This window comes from Ruditapes philippinarum, unplaced genomic scaffold (assembly GCF_026571515.1).
Source record: "Ruditapes philippinarum isolate M1 unplaced genomic scaffold, ASM2657151v2 ctg9130_1_1_1_1, whole genome shotgun sequence".
NCBI classification, from domain to species: domain Eukaryota; kingdom Metazoa; phylum Mollusca; class Bivalvia; order Venerida; family Veneridae; genus Ruditapes; species Ruditapes philippinarum.
Window position 1 is genome coordinate 4,341 of NW_026863057.1, and position 24,530 is coordinate 28,870.

The window sequence follows — 24,530 nt, forward strand, 5'->3', positions numbered from 1 at the left end:
GACATACTACAGTGATGTCGTTTATCCAATATGAAGAAAGTATTTGTATGTTCTCTTAATTAATATTTTCAAATCATGAGCCAATCTCTAACCTTTAATGATTGAAAGCATGTTTCGTACATTTACGAAAAGCACATTTCATGTACTGATAAAAATGTCTATACCGACACCAGGAGAAAGTATTACCGCTTTTCTTTGATGCTTATAGCTTTGCAGTGTTGAATCCACTCCATGATTTGATTTAGTCGATAATCAAATATAGTAGCATACATTTTGGACCTTAATTCTTTTGATATGGTTCGCATTAATGGTTCATGTGATAATGTAAATTCCCAAAGAAATTCAAATGCTGAGGAGTGCTCTGAAATCTTCTTCAGTCCGTCTACGAATGAAGATTGAAATATACACATTGTTTTGAGCATTTTGTCGTAGAATGGAACTATTCGAATGTAGTTATACGTTGAGTCAAAGTATTTGTAGCGGTAGAAAAATGCGGATTCATGGTCAATCAGCCATATCTTACCATTTGAAGATTTTACACTATTGTGCAAGCTGTCTGCATGGACATCATATCTATTCTCATCACCATAGGGTTGCATTCTTACCAATCTGAAAAAGATATTTCTCTTAATGTCAACTGCGATAAAACATATACCAAATCGGTCTTAAGTCTGAAAACACTTTACGAAAAGGTAATTGCAATTTCTGTTTGGACAATGAATGAATAAATTTAATCGCCTGATTTTAAACTCTGTCAAAAGATATTTTAAACAACTTTATATATTAATCATTTGAAAGAGGATTGATATGTGTTGTCAGCCTGCTTTTATTTATTTGTTTGTTTCGTGTCTAGACATCGATTTTTTTTAGTTACCAATAAATATATAAAGTTATCTATACCCAGAATGATAGTTGATGATGGTCATCATTTACGTATGTTAATTAAAGTATTTAGATATTGTTTACCCCTTTTCCTTGCAACAAGGACACACACCTAAATATTTGACTTGTTTGCATCCCTGTTAAAAATCTTTACGATAGTAATAATTACAAGTTTTAAAGGACATATTAAATTACACAACTAGCGCAATAGATGTGTTTTTCAGGAACTAAAAAACGAAAAGTTATGAAGACAATATTATTTTTACCTGTCAAAATGGCCAATTAAATCATCAAATATAAGTATCGTTCCCCATTGTATAAGTTCAGATAGCATGCCAGGATTGTTTTGAAGTGTCCATGAGCTGTTTATTAACTTGCTTGTAATTGTTTCTTGTCTAAAGTAAGCTTCTCGTATAGTTGCTGGCATGAGTGTTTTGAGTCTGCAATAAAATGATTTGCATTGTATGAAAACATGAAAAAGAGAATGAAATATGTAGTCAACTTGTTCAAGATTCTACGAGAAAGTCGAAATTGTTTGGCAGGGGATGAAATCAAAATAAAGTTGATAAAGGCATATATCTGTTTGACATTTATTATACTTTTTTGAGGAGACATTTTTTCGGGTGGGGGGTTTACGTCTCACCACACAGTAAAGGTCATAGGACTTTCCAGCTTTACTGGTTAAGAAATATCTCGTCAGATGCTCCTTCGTGCGTTATTTCAGAAACAAACAGGTACCTTAGTAGAACCACCGATGTTCCGTAAGCTAGCTGGATAGCTTCCTTACATGAAATAAAGGGCCGACATGGAAATAAAAATTAACAACTTAAACATTTCAAACAACTCATCTTTAAGACAATGTACCAACAGAAATACTTTTATGACACTTATACCTTCTAAACGTTCTCTTACAATTCATTAAACAATATATAAATACGTTTTCACTATACTTTTGGGTCACACTGTTTAGTCTAGGCAACAATTATCAAAGTAAATGTTTAACCGAGGTGTGCTTCTATAGTAAGATTTATATTGCAGAACAAACAATCGAGCTTTGAGATGACATCTGAAAACAGGATAAGTTTACATCAAACAAACATATAAGTCGCACGAAATGTTTGACAACATTCAATCATACTTTGAATAGTAAAAACCAAATTACTTGCAATTCTTCTGCCATGTCACCAAAGCAATTATTTCGTCCTCGTCCCATGACAATTTTCTAGGGTCAACATCTTTCCAACGTGGTGAGGATGGATCAATTCGTGCAAGAAATACCTCCGGAATGTTATCCATATTAAGAAGCCGCGATAGATAGTATGACAGAACTTCAGCTTTAATTGTAGAAGATTGTACAAATGAGCAAACTGACGATTTTGAGTATTGCCTTTCTTATCTCAAGCACCAAATCTTTAGGGAACGGTATACTAGTATTTTGTTTGCCTAGACAAAGGTATGTCCAAGTCGTTTTAATAATGTTACAGTATTAAAATTTAATATTTTGTTCTTTTTTTTAATTTGTTGTATTTTAAGTAGCAATGACTGAAAAGGTTACATTTCGACTTTCCAGATAAACTGTTGCCTCTTCGTATATTATTTCATGTTAATAACATTGAAAATGAACAATTTATTGCAATATTATTATTAGAATAACGAAGTCTTTTAAAGCTATATCAAAAACAAATTATTTTCCTACAATATTGAAATTATATTTATACATGCAACAATTATAAGATATTTATATATTAAAATATTTTGTAAAAGCAACCTAAATATGGTTTATCGATTTGTAACGATTATTAGATGAGTATTTACCATAAACCGATCGTTGTTTTCTCTTATATTTAGCACACATTATTGTACCATCTTGCAATGTCACAATGCCACCCTTTGAAGTTCCACACATGTAAGTAGTTCCCTCTTTCAATGTGTTAATTTTCTGTGACCTCAACTTTTTAATTAGCATAAAACTATCATTTTTCGATGATCCTAAAATTATAAAAGTATTTTGTGCTTCGAAATTGTAAATGATATATATGTTTGTGATGAAATACAATGTAAGAGGTTACTAAAAGCTTGCAAAATTTGTCCCGACATTGTACCAAAGTTTGACACTTAGAAACAATGGCAAATCGATTTCAACTCAACAAAAAATAATTTTTACAAGCATAAAAAAATTATTGTATTTCTTATACAGTGAAACATTGTTATAATGTTCCTCATATCCGAGTATACGCTATATCCAAGTTCGCTATAAAAACAACATGTTTATAATTACTTATGACTAATTTAAATGACACTAGTTATTAATTTTTAAAAAAACATTATTTCAAAATTACTTTTACCTTTCGGCACACACGATTCTGCGTAATCCGACCAGAAGATTCCATTCTTTATTAAAGTTATACTTTTTCTTTCGATATCTTTAACCACGATAGTTTTATTGTTATCAGTAATTTTTGCCGATGTTATTTTATTATCATTAGTTTTGGCAATTCCGTTGAGATCCTCTTTTTCAATGTTAATTAGACTCCTTTCTGTAATTGCCAAGACGTCTGAGTTTCGTAAAGAAATCAATACCGAGTACGGAACGACCGAAAAAAACATGATTTGTAAAATCCAAGTTCGGTTCCCCATAGCGTATATTTCTGTGAAATCTCATTGCGAAACGGTGATTTCAACGTGACATTAAAGTGTGTATTGGATTTTTAATTGCTGTGAAATACGTTAAATCGAAATATAATTGTTAGGTATAAAAAGTTCGTAACAAGTTTTTTTCAACAAACATTTTGTCATCAATTTGTTCACATGAATTAGCAAAGTTTTCAAAATAGTTCAAAAGATTTCATCTTCAATATATTACCACTGTTCTAAGGAAAAGATTTTGGAAGTTATTTCTTGTGATCTCAATCTGATATTATCGTAGAGTTATAGAAATGATTCAGTTGACACCTGTATAGAGCAGTTGTGCATTTCATGCGTTTTTCAAATACATTTAGATATGAATTTTTGTTTCAAAAGAGACCGCAAATTGTCATGTTGAATTTCCAATCTTTTGAATTTCAATATAATATTTGATGTGGAATAAAAGTCCATGATTTCATGTCTTTTACTTCTTGTTAAAACTTTTCAACACAGACAATAATGTTGCTGACGTAAAATAAAGCATGTCAAGAAAAATTCGCCCTCAGGTAATAACCATAACATTAGATAAAAATCACCAATGTCACAGCTTAAATATTCCACAATCGATATAAAATTATCTTTGTGTGAGGTTTTGTTTTTAATCAAAACCATTGTAACTGTAAGAACCTACATATTGTCGCGTCTGTATACAGAACAAATTAAAACCTGTTTGAATTTCATGCTTTGAACTTTTGTACAAAGCAGTACCATTTACGGCATCATGTATGGGATTTCTTTATAGCCGACATAGGAATATACTGATATTTAGACTGGATGAATAACCCAAGAAATGTACAAGAAAAGCATTGATGCAAAGCATCAAAGGCGACGCCAAAAACATTTGCCTAAATACTTAACAAAATATTTGTACTTTATAGCGGTACCATTACATGTGACCTGGAGGCTAGGCCAAGTTTAAGTTGAAACTTAAACCAAAAATAATAGACTCTGTCTTGTCAAGATACAAAGACAATTTATAGTCAATTAACCAATCACTTATAAGACTCGTGCCATAAGAGAGAATTTCTTAGATTTATTTTACAAGATACAAGGATACCTGAGCCATCAGCATATAAAAAAAGCTTATTGCTTAAGGTTGCAGACAATGTCATTGGCATATATTAGACATAAAAGTGGACCTAAAATGAACCTTAGGGGGGGGGCACCTTAGGTACTCGGAGCAGTAGAAGAATGAGTACCAGCCACATCCACCAGCTGCTGTCCATCAGAGATAAGACTTGAACCATGTACGAATGTCATTACTTTTGGCAGATGCTTGAAGTTTCATGAAGAAGACGAAGAAGAACTTCTTCATGTGCAGTATAATATGATCAACTTATCAAATGCCTTTTATAGATCTAAAAGTATCATACATACAATACGGTCTTTGTCCATTTCAAATTTAATACAATCTGTTAAATGAACCAAACATGTGTCAGTTGAAAAACCCTGACTGAAACTGCTGACCATGACTCGAACCCATGACTGTCAGAAGACCAATTGAGCTATCCGGCTGGCTACACATTTTCTCTTTAATAATGAACAGTTCTAAGCCACAACATATTTTCCCACTATAATGATTTGTGTCCTTGAATTTCTGATGTTTACAGAGCATAGTGAATTACTAGTAAACTCAGGGTTATATGCAAGCACAGGATGAGAAAAACTTTCAGCTTGACCAGGATTGAAACCTGTGACCCACAGAATAATGTACCGTGGCTGTAGCATTTGAGCTATCTGGCCGCTTACACATTTTCTCCCTTAAATAGTGAACAGTTCTAAACCCTGACAGATACTTTTAGATTTTTTAATTAACAGGTAGATTAATTCTAAATAAAACAAATAAGAAAAAACTTATATACCCATGTCTTAATCAAAATAACAATTTATATATTGTATAATTAATTTTACTAAAAAAGGGCTACGACAGTATTTGGTTGTGCCATTATTTATAACCTGTCAATTTGAAAGTGAACATAACTGTACTAATACATGTACAATATCTAATTTTTTGTACAGGTAAAACAACTAACCTTTTTTCTATGATAAGACATTTTATGAAGGCTGATTTGTATATTTCATCAGGGGGCACCGGGCGAAAACATAAAAATACAACAAACGAACTATGTTGTGGAAGATTGTATTTTCATGTTTTCATTTGGCGCCCGGTCACTTTTTGTACTTTGTTGGTTTTCATGTGGCATGAATCACCCACTTTAGTGCGAGTAACAATCTACTCTATGAAAAGTCTGTTGTCCGGCCGACTCTGGAGACCTGAAGGTAGAGACCGGTGTCCCTCCTTTCCACATTGATAAGACAGAACTGTCCTTTTCAAACTATGCACATGTTAGAAAAAAATTAGAATAACAATTAAGAATATGATTTTGTGAGACTTTATTAATTATATTGCTTGATCCAAGTTTAAGGGCATTTTCAATCAATACTTGTATTATCATTTATAACTTTAAATGAAAGTCTTCTCCCTTTAGTAATAATGTCATAACTGTAACTCTTTAAATACAGAACTATTTTATGTCATATCATATCCATATACTAAGATATACATGTTGTATGCACATAACATTAATAATTCCCAGTTTCTATTAAATAAATATGAAATCCTAACATTAACAATAACATTGTTAGTAATGGATGGAATTTAAAAAGAAAACTATAATGTATAAACTCTATTATAGATACTATTATTAGCCAGCTAACACTGGGTAGAAACACCTATAACCTGTAGACTTATCAATACATGTATTATCATTCATAAATTTAAATGCAAGTCTCATCCATCATAACTGTAACTCTTTAGATACAGAAATATTGTAAGTCTCATCATATCCATATACTTAGATACAAATGTATGCACATTACATTAATAATTCCCAGTTTTCATTAAAAATAAATGTAACATCCTATTGCTAAAAGTAAAAAAAATATCAAATAGTCTATATCATATAATAAAAATTGAGTTGTATGAGTGTCTAAACATTAAATGCATATCTCTTACAGTAACAAATACTGTCCCTCTTTTAATCTTCCATTAGACTTTACTATATAATTAACTGCATATATATCAAGTGTTTAAAATTGATAACTTCAGGATGTTATCCTTTCTCTGCTTTAATATATGGACATGAGCACCTATATGCATAGCTTTATTTTCTACATGTACCTTTCATTTTATGATTTTGTTTACAATTTATATACAAACAAATATAAAATAATAATTAGTTTCACGTAGTGATTAGAAGATTCCTGTAACAAAAATAACTGTAAGTATGTACTAACTGAACAGACTAGAAAAATCCAGTCTATGGTATATAAAGCCAGTAAAAAAATCTATCAATTTTCACTCCTCAGGGCCTCTATGCTTTTGATGAGCTTACAACTGGTAAATTTTATACAACAAAAAAAGTAAGTTATACCTAAGATAGACAGAAAAGACCAAATATTTTAGTAATCCTGAATTACTTCCCCTTAAAAAAGAAAATAGAGAAAACCTGAAACCCAAAAGAACGCCCTAAACAGCAAAATTATAAAATGTTGCAGGCTCAGTTTTATTAAGCCATGCAAAGTAATGGTAAAGTATTCATAAAAAGTTAGATGACCATGTGACAGCAGTGATTGCATAAATTCGGATAGCTTTCAACATCCGGATACTGGTACACTTTGAAAAAACAATCATTCTGTGCAATAGATAAATGTAATATGGATAAAATCAATAGGATAATCGTTTACAACAGTTCTATTACCAATCCCAATACTCATTTGCAGGTGAACGTTCTTCTTGTAGGAAAAATATTTTTGAAAATATGTAAATGAATGAAAACGAATACGGCATCAATGTAGACCACAACGATATTCGAAATCCGGGTTTTAGTATTGTCAATAAAGCTAAGGGACAAGCTGTTAAACCGAGCCTGCAATTTCGTGAAAATAATATCACAATGCACATGCTGTTTACATAAAGTTATTAAATACAAATATAACAACATATTTGTTTACTTGATTTTTACGAATCGAAATAAAACTAATTAACACAACATGACATTAACTGCAAATAATAACAGCTCCTTCCATAGGCCAAAATAAAAAGCATTCCATAAGAGACGACGCCGCTCACCGGCGTCGCCAACAATTAGATATGCTCCTCTACAATATATATTTGTCGAGGTCATGAAAGCTAGGTTTTCTCTTCTCAGACGGCTCTATCTATATTTGTTTAAAGCAGGCAGCTGACTTGACATGCTGCTTAAGCCAAATGATATTTCATATTATGTACATGTTGTATACCAGTTTGTTAAGAAATATTGTATATTATGTTATTTATTTGGTTCATTGTTGACATTGCAATGCAATCATTTTATAATCATGCTAATATATGTTATTTTTTATGTTATATTTTAGCGTTCCTGTAACATGTGGTCATAGCACAGGTTCGTTTTTATAAGGATAACATATTTTATGTTAATATACGAGTAAGTTAGAACTAAGGAAAGCTAAAGGAGTTACAGAACGTTTTGGCAAGAACTGTTGCTTCTTCATTTGAAGTTGCAAGGCATTTGCTCTTACATTGGTTCATTTACTCTGAGGTTGCATATTCTGACGACAGGGAAAGTGTTTTTTTATTTTATTTGTGCCAATGAGAACATCAATCGCTTGGCAATCTGAGTTATACTAGTGGGCTATGTCCCCTCGTACAAATCACAAACCCTCGTGTTCCGAAGCTCTTTCTGTTACTTAATATTCATGCATCGGGAATTTTTTTTAAATGCTCTTATTTAAACATTGTCACAAAAAAACATGAGCATATAATACTGTGAATACAAAGTCATTCGTATTATTCAATCTGTCTACAGATTTGGAAAAAAAGAAACAATATTTTTCATAACATTAACTTTTATTTGTGAATTTTATTTAATGTTATATAGTTATTATGAACTATTGCTAATTAAACATACTGATAACATATCTTAGCTCTTACATTCACATACACACAGTATTGTTCTGCAGGAGTCATTTACACAAAACATAATTCTGAAAACATAACTGTGCAGGTTTGTGCCGCTAATTATCTACTCACAGTCGCCACTCAGTCTGTTCTAACTCCTAAAACGGGCGTGCTTCATAATTTACAATTCTATTTGTACAAATGAATCACAATAAAAGAAATATTAAATTCTGTAACACTGTTTATATCATGTTATATTATAAATTTGTTTCATGACACGTAAACCCCCTATGAACAATCGTCCTACACGGATGCATAACTACACATGCTGACAAACATTTATGAAATGTTTTATTGACTTAAGGTCAAAAACATTTAAGTAAGACTCGGCACAAGTTGAAAATTGCATTTTTAACAAAGTAACAGGCAATTAATGTACTGAAACAAAAAACCGAACGCGAAATCACAACTTTACATGCTGATAAACATTCCTGTACATTTGTTGACTCTAGCTCAAGCATTTTTTGAGGTACATGTGACCCAACATTTTTGAATGGTTTTACTAAGTTATGGGCAATTTATAAATACTAAATAAATATGCAAGCAAAACATCAGGTTCAAAACTACACATGCTTGCATTTCTGTGAAGTTACATGACTCGAGGTCAAATACTTTTAGAGCTGAAAATTGCAGTGTTTACTAAATCAAGGACAATAAGTCCTTATCTCAAAACTGAATCAATCCAACACCAGGTGCACAACGTCATATGCTGATCAACATTACTGTCAAGTTTGTTGACTCTAGCTTAAGGACTTTTAAAGCAACACGTGACACAACATTTTGGAACGGACGCACGCACGCGGGCTAACAGTTAATAGTTGAAATTCAACATGATCCATGTCAAGCTCTTTTCTGTTAGTCATCTGATATTGACCATCATCATCAATGATGTCTCTTCTGACTTTACAATGATAAACATGATGAAAGAAGTCAGATAATTTGTTCAGGATATTTTACAATTTTGAGTGAAAGTTAAACTGTCAAATACTGAAATTCCTGTCTCCATTTCTGCTTGCCTTCATTTTTCAAAGCTCAAAGCTTTACAATGATCTATCCAGTCAATGATGTCATCAAGGCGTTTATTAAAAAATCTAGCGAATTCATTGAACCGATAGTCTTTCTTGAAAGTAACAAATAATGGCTCAAATGTACTGGCATACATCCAAAGATGGTGAAAAGGCGAAGGGAGGTTTGAAAGTTTTCTTAATTCCACCACAAGAGATGATTGAAATATACACATAGTTTTCAGCATTTTATCATGAAAGTTGAGTAATTGGATGTAATTGTAAGCAGGGTCTCTGTATTTGTTTTGATAGAAGAATGCAGATTCATTGTCAATAAGCCATATTTTCCCATTTGGCGACTTTAAGCTGTTGTATAAACCACTAGTAATACTTCGCCTACTAATTTTACGTTTTCCAACTGGTTGATAAAGTATTAACCTGTTATTTAAAATGAAATATCACTTTCAGAGTAATTACATCAATATTTCTTTTTTCCAAGTATATACTTTTCTTATGGAACACACCATGATGCAAATCAAAGCACGCTACTATCATTTAATAATATATACCTGTTGTATAAATAATTATGTTTCTTTTATTTGGGGGATTACTTTAAAATTTTTATACTCACAACAGGCATCAGTGTTGTGTTGCAGCTGTAAATATGCCCCGAACTTCACTTCGTTCGGGATCATTAATCCAATACTTTATTGTGTACTGATAATCGCGAATCTAAGGGATGTAAGAACAGATTCAATCAAACTAAGTCTGCATTTTTTTGTTAACTTTAAACTTTGTGTTCAATACGCTCGAGAAATCTACCATTTTTAAGAATTCTTTTATGTTTTAATTGTAATAGAATTGTTTTTGCATTGATTTGAAATGATTTCAAAAATACCTATCATAGTGACCAATCAAATTGTCGAAAATTATCATGGTTCCCCATTGCATGAGCTCGGCCGTTGCAGTACTGTGAGTGCTATATAGTGGTGCTGTATAATGAATGACGTCACTGTTTACCGGCTTTCCTGTTCTGTAAGCATTTTGTATGGCCATTGGCATAAATGTTTCAGAACTGTAAAGAAAAACATGAATATATATAAGGAATTCATATTTCGTTCGAGATTATATCATGATTAAACAATTTAGATTTCTAGAATATAAACTATCAGAGTATGAATTTGAAAGCCTTAAGAAAAACAAAAAAATAAACAATCGAAATGTTAAAGAATTGCATGTAGAAAATATTCATTAACGAAAATGTAATCAATGTACATAAAGAAACGTCTATTTTACGGTACACTAATATGAGATTCACTAAAAATGACATAATAGAATATAGATCGAAAAATTGAACTTTTATCTAATAACCAAATCATAGACACATCATATATAATGTGAGGATACTACGTCATGGTGGACCTGCAAAATGCTCCCAATCGGCTTGTTTTGTGTTTTTGGGTTTTTTTTTGTAAACATCCCGTCGACTCGGAGGTGAACTATGTTTTAATCCTAATAAATCGTCACAATATCATAAAATAATGTAATAATATATCCAAATGTTGGTTTTAGTGCTTTTTTCAATTTTTCAAAACGTTTAAAGTTTTACTGTCTGGTTTAAGCCTAACAATGGGATAGAGATTTTTTGGGAGTCCGAGTAAAACAATTATCCTGTTTTAAGTTCTACCTTGCGTTTTGGAGCCATTTGATAAGGGCAACTTCAACATTTTCTTTCCAATTTAGTTTTTGAAAGTCCGAACCTTTCCACTGATCCGAGGATTCATCAGTTTTTGAAAGAACTATCTCTGGTACGTTGTCCATGCCCAACAAGCGGGACAGGTAAAACGCCAATGCTTCCGCTATGTAAAAGAAAAGATAATTTCTTAACATGTGAACCTCGTTTCATGATTATAAAGATTAATTAAACTATTTGTTAGAAAAAAATAATACTCATTTATATTTTGCAAAGCAACATATTGAAACATGAATTCGTATTTCTTTTTAAGTTCTTGTGACAGCTATCACGATTTAATCTTGAACGAAATATGAATTCCTTCCCTGCAAACTTGAAATATTCATATTCAAGTCATAAGGTAATAGAATAAACCCGATCTGATTGTTTTGCTTCAAGGATTCTGTGTCAAAGATATAGATTTCTTACATGTCAGACAGGATTGTCTTCCGTTTACACCGGTGCTAGAAAAACCTGTCTTATACTCCCCATGTAAGACAAGTCACGTGCTTTAATTGACGTCATTGCCGCATTATGAATGAATTATGAATGAATTGCGTTCTTAGGAAGACGTCATTTTACATTTATAAATGAAGTTGTAAGTTCATATGCTACTATAAGAAAAAAGTGCGTAATGAGAATATCAGTTTTCTAAATTTCTGTTCCGAAAATAATTGACATGTAATATGCAAGAAGAAAAATCAAACACTGGCTGTCGGTACAGACAGGAATACGAGCAACCTTTTAGCGGGAATTCGACAGAGCCTCGTTACCGCCGTAAACAGCTACCCTCGAGCTAGATATTACAGTCTGTACGGCAGCCAGTGTAAGATTCTTATACTGCAATGCTCATCTTTATGTTTTTATTCATCTTTATACTTTTATTGCAAAAAATTATTAAAATGTAGGAAATTCTTACTGAATATGTCTAATATGAATAAGAGAATGCACAAACTAGGTTTGGAAAGCTGCATTTCTTATACACTTAACAAGTCAGTTTAATTGTGGTATTTCTTAATTACACTATGTATTCATACTGAGTTTGCCTATAGTGTGTAGTGTTTAAAACATATCTTCTATGTGTGTACTCAAATAAGTTAAAAAAAGAAACTGTATATAAATAATCAGAATTTTCAAATATAAAATTTAAACATAATACATGCATATCTTTAACTTTCTAACAAATATAAGACTGAATATTTGGCATCATTATGAAAACATATATATTTTTATTGAGCAAAATAAATTGTATTCAGTAGAAATTGCAATATTATTGAAGGTATTAAATCATTCTTTCAGAGCAAAATTAATGATTTCTTCTATTTTTGGGTAGTCTATTGTGTATCTTGAATTACCAAATATAAGATATTGGTTCTTTTCGTATCTGGCACACATAGAAGTACCGTCTTCAAGTTCAACAATGCCATTCTTTCCGCTGCCACATACAGACTGTCTTGCATTTGTAATATTCTTTACTTGTTGATGTCGAAACTTCTTAACTAATTCCATACTATCGCTGTGTGGTATTCCTTGAAATTACAGAAAGAGTATTAAATATCAGATTTTATGAACAAAGTTTTAAAAATATGAACAATATTATCTTAGTCTAATTTATCTGAATTAATTCCGTATTAATTAAATTCATGATATCTTTTTGCCATTAATCTATACAACTTGCAATTTGCGATCTATTTGTCATCAGTAAATGTACAGTCGGGTTTTATTTTTTCAATCTGGTAAAATCGTTCCATTAGCGTTAAGTTCATGTACCTCCGATCCATCATCCTTCGTTCAATTTGCCATTACTGTTCCCTTTTCCATCAATCCAAACACATGAGTTATTTCTTTTATCAGTTCAAGCACTTTGTTCTTTTTACCATCGGTTCATGCACCTTCGATCTTTTTGTTTATCAGTTCAAGTACAATTGTTAAATATGCCATCAGATTCAAGAAGCTTTGAAAAAACTCATTTTAATTTAATATCCCGCAGTAAAGTGTGGTTTTGTACAGTGCAGCGACATTTTTGTTATTACACACAAAGTTAAAGTTAAGCGCCTGACTAATGCAGCAACAAAAACATATTTAAACACAACGCTTTAACTTTGACTAGCAACAGTTTAATTATCTGAACAAACGCTTAAAGTCGGCTTATTTACTAATTGCAATGCAACGACGTTTTTGAAATCTTAGATTCCTGACTAATGCATTTGTTAAATATTCCGCTTAAAGCTCCTATTCCCGGTCAAAGCAACGATATTTTTATCAATTTAAAATCAGGTTTACAATTGTGCTTTCTGACTGACCATCTATACATCCGAATATTGTGAACAAGTATACTTCCGAGAAAAAAATATATGCATATTTAACACTGAAAGTTACTCGAGAAGTGTATCTTTAATTGATCTAAGTGTGTCTATGGCATTGTATGAGACGTCAAATGAAAAAAGTGTCTCGTTATGCATGTACCGATTTATGCTTAAAGTTACATTCAATAAATATGTAAAAATATTTTGCCGTCGACCTTAAAATCAAGCATTTTACAGTATCATTAACCTGTTTAACAGTATTGTTGTAAATATCATCAAATATTGTTCATAAATTAGGATTTTAAACGGAAAACCCCACGGTAACACTAAAGTTCGTATACGAATTTTAACATGCAAATGAAGATTATAATCAGCTTGTGTATGCGCTACGTCACAGTGTAATAGCAGCTCAAATGTGACATTTTCTTGTGCAAACACATTTTAACCGTTTAACTTCACGGTGCATTAGGCCCGAGGTTCAGTAAAATGTAATCATCTCATAAAAACAGATTGAATTTGTATGAAAACATCCGTTACAATGCGGAAATATACCGTTAAATTAGAACTGCTACTTATAGTCATGTTTGTTGATTTAATATTGATGTACGGATGATCTGAAGGCGGAGTTTCCCATGCAAACAGATATTGAACTTCCGAATTCGCCACAATGAGGTTGTCCATTTTTATGCTTATAAAACTCATTTTGGTTGTCTGGACACCAAAATAAGATCTGGAGTCGATATGAAACCCAATTTATTAATGAAATGTCGCTATTTCTGTTTTTATGAATTTTATTAAATGTAACTTTAAATAGTTGAAAAAGATAGCAAAGGGTCATTTTGTTATTTTACACACGAATGACTGAAACATATTTAACAGAGATTCCTATTATGTCTAAATTCGTTTTGCAGTCAATATCTCTTAATCTTGCGACAGAAAAAATCTATGGGTCTTTGTGACAGATTTAACAATGTTAAATATTATAACATGATTTAAATGCCCATCAAGCCTTATAATCGCTATTTTTTATTTTGCAAAAGCTTATCTTTTTTTATGTCCTATTACAAGTTACAAGAATTACTCATCAGTCAACCTCAGGTGATAAGCAATCAATTCTTCAAACTTAAATAACATCTTTTAAAACAAACGTTTTCCCTTTCTGTAGCAGAAACAATCTAAATAATGATTTCTGAAGCGTAACGTGGCTTTAATCGTTAAATTACAATGTATGTCACTTAAGGTTAAAAGTTTAATGGGCAGAATGTTACAAATATGACCTTTTTACTATGTGCCATGTTGCTTTTTTTCTTTAAATGATTTGAAATTAAACAAGTATTAAAATTTATGGAAATAAGAAAAAAGGACATTTCAATTAACGAATACAACGTTTATTTTATACGAATTTATTTTAGTTCGATTGTGTTAGAGGCTGTAAACTTATTGAAACACTCTCGAATCCGTTCCTTGGACTAACCTGTACTATGCAATGAATGTAAAGTTTCTTGCTCAATGAAACAACAGCTTGCTCCTGATGCCATTCGGCCAGGTTTCACATATCAATTAAAAATGATCTTACATTTTAGAAATATGATTTGAAAAGTTTCGGGGTTTTAGTAAAGGCAAACCAATATCGCTATGTTAATGTTATTTTCAATCTTCATATACAATCTCAAACAATCAGAAGCAGAATTACGGTATTTATTTTTAAGTTTTCAATTAAATGCGGATTAACAAAATTGCATTAAATAAATGGGAACTTTTATTGCATATCCAATTAAAAAAATCAATGTATAATTTCCACTACAAAATGTCAATTACAAATGTATCCTATGTCCTAGGACGTCAGGTCAACTTTAGGTCTAGCTAACTATGAAAAGACGACTCAAACCAAGCCTGCAACACCCAAGTTTTTAATTCAAAATGTCACCTTTATCATGTTTAAATGTCGAATTCTGCGTAAGCCGGTGCTAGGCAGCGTGGACGCAACCGCCATAATTTGAATAAAATTATTTTAATTATTATTTTATTTTTCTTAATTCAAAACGTCACCTTTATCATGTTTAGATGTCGAATTCTGCGTTAGCCGGGGCTAGGACGCAACCGCCATACTTTTATTATTTTTTATTTTCTTATTTTTTTAAGTGGCGAAATACTGACTTACCAGGTGTTTATTGGATTTATAAAACATATTATTGTACTAAATTATGCAAATAAACAGTCCTCACTCTGCCTTCCTGTTGCAATGCTCCTTCCTTAGCAATATTTTATTAAAGAACAATTAAGTACTTTTAAACTTAAATCGCGATATTTTCCCCGAGAATTTCATTAACTTTTTACCTTTTTTAATCAGCTGAGGGAATTTGTACGTCTTGTAAATAACAAAACTTTCTTACCTTTTGGCACGAACGATTCTGCATAGTCAGACCAAAATATCCCGTCTTTTATTAAATCTTGATCTCTGTTTTCATGTTTAGGAGTTTCAAGTTCTGCAGAAACACTGAGCGGTGCTCGTTTATATTTGTGCAGTTCTTCACCAGACGATTTAAATGTAAATAACGAATGTCGTTCAAAATTGGTCTTTCTTTCAGATGTAGTAAAAGAAAAGACAATGAGGCAAAAGGACGGTATAAACAGCCGCTTCAACCTCCAAATCATTACTGTTGGTCTTCCTTTTCAATGTCATAAACGCAACATCCTCACGTTCTGTCAGTCGCCACACCTTTGTTTCATCTTTCCTCTTAGAATAAATCCAATGAAAAAGCGAAATATAAAAAGAAAATCCAGTCATATGTTACAGACCTGGTGTATTAGATTGATAACTTTTATTGCTTGCTGATGTAACATATTTAACTTTAGTAACGGTTTAAAGATTTCTTAACGTGTCATCTTGAACAATAAAGATGGTTATGCATTAGCAGCTGATTAAAAACACGCCTACGAGGAGCGTCACAGTTTTACAAGTGTACGTCAGAGTGGGCTTGATTATTAGTTGGAATGTTTTGTACGCCAATTTTAGCACATATTTTATCACATCTCGGTGGTCAGCTGACTTTACCGGCTTTCCTTAATAACAAACCAGTTATTATTAATTTTGCAAATGACCCTTATGATTTATGGATCAGCAATGACAGACATTTGACAGAGATCATTTGTCTCGGAGAAACTTCGACTCGCCACAGAATTTAACCAGCGACCTCTGTATTTCAAATAATAATCATACTCTCTTTATTGTGCTAGGCCGGCAGATTTGATAAGTTAAGGCCTCAACAGACGGTAGGATTTAGTTGTACAACACTAATTAGAGATAAGATGTACAATTTTCGAAGCAATACAACACTTGCATTCAGACCATAATTCTGCATTGTAGGAATCATCTAAGGGTTCCCTCCCAATTGACCCCTTACATACTTTACTCACTAAATATTTTTTCTCCATCAGTAATGATTGAAACGACAAACGACTCCATTTTTTTAAATTGTTAAAAAAAAATATTTTTAATGTGCAGCCTGACCGAGACTCAAACTTTGGACCCTCGGAATACCGTAATACGGTTCTACTGACTGAGCTATCCGGCCGCCTAGAAAGTACCTCCCCTGATTAGAGAACAGTTCAATAGCGTGACATAAACATTTTCGGAACAATTTGGGATTCGAACATACCACAATGTTGGGTCTCCAGGATAGTTTTTCAACATCATTTTACCCCATCTTTCTACTATGTTTACCTTTTTGCCCTAATTATTCTCGAATTTCATTCATTACACCCATTATCAGGAGATAATTTGGTAATCTGTTACTTGTCATTGTGGGAGTTCTGTAGAAATCTGTACGACAAGATTTTCAAAATAGAACATGTCCTATCCCTTACATCCAGACTTAAAGTTTACGAATTCAAGAAATAGTAACCTTCACACATAAATATTTGCTTGTACATCTTAGTTTTAATTGGTATTGTACTTAAAAGTCCTACCCTTAGAATACATGTTAAAGTACCGTCTAAAAATAAAACAAAATATTTAATATTCTGACCTCTATGACTTTTTTTGATACTTGATGAAAGCTTGAGTGTGTTCCTGGCTACCTATATGATATCTAATGATATGCATGTCATCAGATGTCAGGATTTTCTGTTTTCTTTTCAATTAAATTTAAAAAATATTCACAAAAATAACAATGCATGTATTTCATTTTTATCTTTATATTACATAGAGCTGTTATTTATTACCCAAATAGAGAGAAATAAGAAGACAAAGTTACAGAAATGCTATCTTCAAGCCATTCAGTGGATTAAGTGGTCACGGACATATGTTATTTAATGACTTTGATAACACGTGTCCAATATATAATTGTAAGAAACTTCTTCTTATAATATACATTAATAAACCTATTACAGGCTTATAAGTTTTATCTTATTAAGATAATTCCTGCCTGTTTCAGTGGCTACTTTTATGTCAGAGGGAGCGTAATGCTTACAATGAAACTGCCAAAACAGAAATAATTGACATGGATCAGGAAACGTCAATCCCGTTCTGCTTCATATATGACAATCTTTAAAGTACGGAAAAGGAGTTATAAAGTCCTACGTAGGAGTTTGTAAGTCCTACTTAGAACTTTAAAACTCCTAATTAGGTTTTCATATCTCCTACGTAGGAGTTACAAAGTCCTACGTAGGAGTTATAAAGTCCTACGTAGGAGTTATAAAGTCCTACGTAGGAGTTATAAAGTCCTACGTAGGAGTAATCTTTTTTATAGAGCATGTTCAATTGGCACCAGTACGCTTCCGTATAAAAGTCCAAACAAAGTACAAATGTACTAGTAACGAGTTAAAAAGAAATAAAAACTTCTGTAACAATACGACATACCTTAATTTGTTACTTTGCTGACAAAATAGTTTTCCTTATAAAACTAGCAGCATGATAAAAATGGCATTAAATCCTAAAAGCGAAGCAGGAAATTCAAGCAACTTTCTTGAGAAAAATGCATACAAATCATATACAAATATTTAATTTAAATATTAACTATTAAAACAATTTTCACAGGGCAATCCATTTTCACAATTATAACCCAAAAAGTGTATCAATAAAACTATGGTTTGGTTTTAAATCACGTATTAAATAATCACATTTGCCTTAAGACAATCATTTATCGAATTAAACACGAGTTGCAATCTTTTCCGATTAATTTGAACATTGTTAATTTTTAACATTGCACGTAAAAATGGGTTACAACTTAAAAAAGCAAGCACTGTAACAGGTAAATGTTCTAACATTAACCTTTAATACATTTTCATGATATGTAGATCGATCAAATGACATCTATATTGCAACAATAATACTGTGCGCTTCTTCCAACCGACATTTTAGGGCTAATTCCTTTTGCTGTTCTCATCCAATCAAGTTGCATTGTATAAAGTTTGGCAATGTTCAACCCATTCTAGTATTTGACCGAGCCTAGTATTAAAAATCTTAGCAAACAACTCAAAGCGAGGATCCAATATTACATTTGCAAGCAGAGGTTCATATGAACCTGCAAAGTCAAATAGGTAATGAAAGGCCGAGGGCTGTCTGGAAAGTCTTCGTAGCTCAGCAACGAGAGATGATTGAAAAATACACACTGTCTGTAACATTCGGTCATTAAATTTAAGTAATTGAGTGTATTTATAAATTGGGCCTTGATACTTTGATTGATAAAAGAAAGCAGATTCGTTGTCAATCAACCATAGTTTGCCGTTTGGTGATTTCAGGCTGTTATATAATCCTCTTTCTAAGCTCCGCCTACTGTTACCTAGTGGTCCGATTGATTGGTACAATACAAGTCTGAAATAGAAACAAAACTTACGTTTGTGTATTTATGGCACCACATCCTAAACTATAACAATTATCCAACACCATATATATATTTAATTGTTTTATTTTACAGATATTGTAATGATAATGTTGTAATATGTTATTATATACAAAAATGTAAAAACTGAAATTTGATGGGTTTTTATGCCCCCACAAAGTGAAAAGCATATAGCGTTGCTCTTGTCCGTCCGTCCGTACGTCTGTCCGCACAAACATTGTAGGTATATGAGCTAACTAACGGTGCACTGGGACAAAAGAGAACAAAGGACTTCATTCCGTAAATAATAGTTAGCTCATAAGGAAACAATAGTTAGCCCACAAGGAAACAAAAGAAAAGAACAATAGAAATAGCTCATAAACCTGAAAAATTGGTACCTCCGTACGTCTGTCCGTCCGTAGGTCCGTCCGTACATCCCGAAATCTTTTGAACGCAACTCCTCTTAAAACGGATGGCAGATTTTGCTTAAACTTCCAGGGATGAACAATCTTAATGTGTAGATGGTAGTAAAGGAAGGAATTTTTGCTGCGACCAAATTTAAGAGAATTATGGCCCTTTGTTGTTGTTTTTTCACTATATGCTATGAAGAAAGTTTGTGTACGCAACTTCTCTTAAACCGGATGGCATATTTTTTGAACGCAACTCCTCTTAAAACGGATGGCAGATTTTGCTTAAACTTCCAGGGATGAACAACCTTAATGTGTAGACGGAAGTAAAGGTAGGAATTTTTGCTGCGATCAAATTAAACAGAATTATGGCCCTTTGTTGATTTTTTCACTATTTACCATTTGGAAATTTTGTGAACGCAGCTCCTTTTAAACCGGATGGCAGATTTTAATTAAAAGTTCCACCTATAAATCTTACATACATATATGCATGCTCTTGATTACGAGCACATTTGCACAGTGGGGGTATCCATGTCCTTTGGACACAATTCTAGTTAATTAAATTTTGATGATGATTATTGTTATTATAACATTTATATATTGTTTTAATTTTTGATTTTGCAATCATTGATTCAGATTATCAACATTGAAATTAGTTGTATATAGGATGATGTTATTTCAAAAGTCAGTCATTTTGCTTGCTATTTTTCCAAAATTTCTATTGACATATTTATATACTTTTTTATTTGAAACACTATTTACCTATCATAATGGCCTATTAAATTGTCAAAGACAATGATAGTTCCCCACTGTATAAGCTCCGCCACAGCATGAGGTTTACTTAGAAGTGGTTTTGTATATTGTGTAATAATATTGCTTGTCACTGGGTTTCCTGTTTTGTAAGCGTTTGTTATGACTGGAGGCATAAAAGTTTCCAAACTACAGTGAAAAAAAAATACATTTCTTTGAGAAAAAAAATATTTTTGCCGCAGGCAAATAAAAAAGGAATTCATTTTTCACTCTGATGTTAGTTTACTATATAAGACATACATTATAAGCATTTATTACCTATATACATTTAATTATTTGAAATATATTCTATACAAAAATGTTGAGGTCGGCTTTTGTTATTAAACTTAAAAAAAGTCAAGCATTACAAGTTACCTTATACTTTGTAAAGATATTCAAGATATGTCGAAATAACATTTCTAGACATTGTCTTGCAATATATAGTCGGCTAAATTGAAGTGCAATTTTACAAACGCTTATATAACGATTCAATTTAGTGGTAATATATATTTTGTTTCAATTTTTTTTAAATTAGAAATTGTCAGCTAAAAATACTTCATCAAAATTAAAATATCAAAAAAGTAAAGAATTAGGCCTGGCAATTTAGATGAGCTGGATGACCTTGGATACTTACAACTTAGGCAATGCTAATTACTTTCAGATACTAAATAAAACAAGTTTTACCGAGCGTTATCGAGCCATTTTATCAACGCTAAAGTTTGATTGTCTTTCCAGTTCAATTTACTAATGTCCAAATCATTCCATCTTGCTGATGAGCTATTTGCTGTTGCTAGGATGACTTCTGGAACGTTATCCATGCGCAATAAGCGGGATAGGTAAAAAGTCAAAGCTTCCGCTTCATGAAAATAGTTCCAGCAATAAGTGTTTAGTTTACGTAAATATTAGTATATTACTAGTAAATTTCCGTACATTTCAATTTGTTAACAAATATTTTTACAACAGCATCAAATTTGAATATTGAGTAGAAAACAAAAACAACAACAAAAAACATTAGAATGTTTCACGAAAACTATTACTCTGGGTCATCTCTATTTACAGCTTTCGTTTTGAACATGTTGACTGAGATACGAAATTGTAAAAAAAAGTCAACAACAACTTAATAATTTCAATATATAGAATTAATAGAAAGTTAAAGAAACAGAAATGATCTTTTAATGTAGTATCTTTTTGGATGGCAGAATTATCATACCGTATACTGAGAGTTTATACTTTTCATTTCGTGCACACATTTGGATGTCGTCTGCAAGTTGTACTTTACCATTCCGTCCACTGCCACAAACACTCTGGCTAGCTCTACGAATGCTTTTAACACGCTGAGTACGTAACTTCTGAATTAGCTGCATGCTTTCATTGAACGACAATTCTTAAATTGTTTTACAATTTTACATATTTTTAAAAGTATTTAACTTCTCATACAATGAAAATAATAGAACGTACAATCTATTTGAATATGATAAAAGAAAAGTCAAAAATAATATAATATTATTAAGCATAATTATACATATATTTCAGTATTTCACAACATATCTTACATAAACATTATAAATGAGTTCCAAATAGTTCTAATTCCTGTATTTGTTTACCTAACCTTAATTGAATAAGTGTATTTGGAAAAGAACATCAAGAATTTTATTATTGTAAACCATGTATTAATAAATTAATAAACAACATGTAGATATTTGATTTATACGAGGAATTGTCTCTCCAATATAGATTTTGTTATCTTCTTAAATACTTAAAAAAATATATAACATTAAAAGCATTCGAATATCAAAGTGTTTTAGAATACCTGTATATTTGAATAACTTACCTTTCGGAACCAATAACTCAGCATAGTCTGACCAGAAGATCCCGTTAGTTAATCTAGATAGTTCTTTGTCGTGATCTAGGTTATTTTGGCGTTCAACTTCGCACGATTTATAATTAGTACCATTACCTTTCAGGTCTTGAAGAAGCACAATATGTTTTCTTTGTGCAAAAAGCACATTTGTATAAGAATTGAATTCGACTTTACCTCTAAGGCATGAAAGTAAAATAATAGGAAGAATGAGATTTTTTATCCGTTTGCTGATCATAATTTGTATTTAGAATAACACATCTTTGTTTATTTAAGACAGTTTTTATCACCTTAAATTTTAAAGTTATTTCAAAGCATGTACAATTTGTCGTTTTCTGGTCATAATTTGATTAGAATAACACTTATTGTTTATACAACACAGCTTATATCACCGTAAATTTTTAACTTAATTCTAAACGTGTACGATTTTTACATACCCAATTAAAAGTCACATTTTTTTCAGGAAGATAACTAACTTAAAAACAAACAAAAATGCCTGGGGTGATAACAGCGTGTCAGCTTGACAGAAACATATTTCCATGGTTTTTAATATTTCATTGAATTTGATTGCCATGTGATTGATGTAATGAAGAATTAACTTGGAAGCTAGCCAAGATTGTATATATGAAAACCATTTCATTTTATTTGTCATATTTGTGTTTCTCTATACATATGTCAATTCGCACTGTAGAACAATTTATCAGTATTTTGTAACTCTAAAAACATTTAAACGAAACAAATACCTGTGCAACTAATTTGGTATGCAAGCAAATGGCACGTCGCTTATTAATTGAGAACATAGTTTTATCTCAACAACTCAAATATACTCATATACACGTCGTTAACTAGTTCCCCTAATTCAACCAATATTTCGAAGCGAATACTATATATGTGAACGCACTAACCCTGAAAAGCTGATTAAAAATTATTTCTATTGACCACATGCATTATAAAGCTCAATCAACTTGCAATGCAGGTCTGGCATTATGCTACTGATAAGACATTCAACAATGAAACGAAAATGTTAATAAATGATAGTAATAATGTACAAAGTGTATAATGTAGCTTTGATGTGTCAATGAAATTCAAGGTATGTTTGTTATACAAATCTTATCCTTATTATTTAACACAATAGGCATTTCCCTGTCCTCTTATTGGATTAACATTAGAAATTGCCAACTTCTTTATTTATAACTTCATTAAAAATGCCGTGTCGCGCATATAGACTTAAAATATGAAAATTTCAAATTAAATTAATTTTATAATATTCACTTTCTGTTTAATTTTTTGTACTCGACAAGCAGTGTGGTATATCTTTTCGCAATTTAACGCACTGTCTGTATTGGTTTTATCATTTAACCCAAACACATTGCCTGATGAGAAGCTCTCACATGTATGATACAATAAAAGAGTTACCAATTAAATGATGAAACACTGAAGGTACAAATAATTTAAGAATGAAATTGTTAATAGAAAGCATTTTGGAAAAAAACACAAGTCAAGTGTTAAGTGTTCCCGTTTTTGTATAATCACTTCTAAGAAATAGTTCTTGCGCTTTTATGTTTCTGATCTTAGATATACCTATATAAATATTTTGTTAGTTGCATTGACTTTAGATGTCAATGAGTTCTCTTAATTAATTAATTCTGATATACTTCAATCAAATCACATCAAGAAAAGCAGAGCCTGAACTGATTGTGGACGAAGGTGTTGTTTCTTTGTACAATGCAGCAACTTTATCGAAACTCCTCTTTGATCTCAAACTTCCATTAGGCCCAGGCATTGAATAACATTGCTCCCTATCTCGTCGAATATTTACATCTCCGTTAAATGTTTCTTTTAAGCTTTTTCGTTCCTTTTTTGATTTCCGTTCAATTATTGACGCTGCAGTGAGTTGATAAGTATAACTGACTGATTGAGAAGTGTAATCACTTGTAGCTCTATGCTGACGAGATTCTTCATCTTTGTTTTGCTTACTTCTTCTCTCCATGTTATTTTCAGTCACATGACTATATAACTTACCGC

At 31.7% G+C, this 24,530-nt stretch overlaps 3 protein-coding genes across 3 annotated transcripts; all 3 read right to left on the reverse strand.

Annotated features, from left to right (window-relative positions):
* Positions 1 to 523: 523 nt before the first annotated feature.
* On the reverse strand, positions 524 to 3,519 carry LOC132721026 (four-jointed box protein 1-like; the record flags this gene model as incomplete). Its single annotated transcript, XM_060705273.1, has 5 exons — positions 3,228 to 3,519; positions 2,698 to 2,871; positions 2,045 to 2,216; positions 1,149 to 1,322; positions 524 to 609 (listed from the first exon to the last, which is right to left on the reverse strand). Coding segments are annotated over exons 1-5 (898 nt in total), but the record flags the coding sequence as incomplete, so codon positions are not given.
* Positions 3,520 to 9,605: 6,086 nt separating this feature from the next.
* On the reverse strand, positions 9,606 to 12,855 carry LOC132721022 (four-jointed box protein 1-like). The gene is made up of 4 exons (XM_060705269.1): positions 12,679 to 12,855; positions 11,279 to 11,450; positions 10,490 to 10,666; positions 9,606 to 10,029 (listed from the first exon to the last, which is right to left on the reverse strand). Exons 1-4 carry the CDS (start codon positions 12,830 to 12,832, stop codon positions 9,606 to 9,608), a joined length of 927 nt encoding a protein of 308 aa, XP_060561252.1. The 5' UTR covers positions 12,833 to 12,855.
* A 5,817-nt stretch (positions 12,856 to 18,672) lies between these two features.
* On the reverse strand, positions 18,673 to 20,790 carry LOC132721021 (four-jointed box protein 1-like). The gene is made up of 2 exons (XM_060705268.1): positions 20,621 to 20,790; positions 18,673 to 19,444 (listed from the first exon to the last, which is right to left on the reverse strand). The coding sequence occupies exons 1-2, from the start codon at positions 20,782 to 20,784 to the stop codon at positions 19,021 to 19,023; spliced, it is 588 nt and encodes a 195-aa protein (XP_060561251.1). The 5' UTR covers positions 20,785 to 20,790; the 3' UTR covers positions 18,673 to 19,020.
* Positions 20,791 to 24,530: the final 3,740 nt, after the last annotated feature.

What these genes read in the sequence shown, in the direction of transcription:
- LOC132721022 (XM_060705269.1), bottom strand. Translation starts at nt 12,832, where the DNA reads ATGGAATTAGTTAAGAAGTTTCGACATCAACAAGTAAAGAATATTACA. An exon ending in GAACCAATATCTTATATTTG is followed by an intron (nt 11,451 to 12,678) that starts GTAATTCAAGAT and finishes TCTTTTACATAG; the next exon opens with CGGAAGCATTGGCGTTTTAC. An exon ending in AAATGGCTCCAAAACGCAAG is followed by an intron (nt 10,667 to 11,278) that starts GTAGAACTTAAA and finishes TTTTCTTTACAG; the next exon opens with TTCTGAAACATTTATGCCAA.
- LOC132721021 (XM_060705268.1), bottom strand. Translation starts at nt 20,784, where the DNA reads ATGCCTCCAGTCATAACAAACGCTTACAAAACAGGAAACCCAGTGACA. An exon ending in TTAATAGGCCATTATGATAG is followed by an intron (nt 19,445 to 20,620) that starts GTAAATAGTGTT and finishes TTTCTATTTCAG; the next exon opens with ACTTGTATTGTACCAATCAA.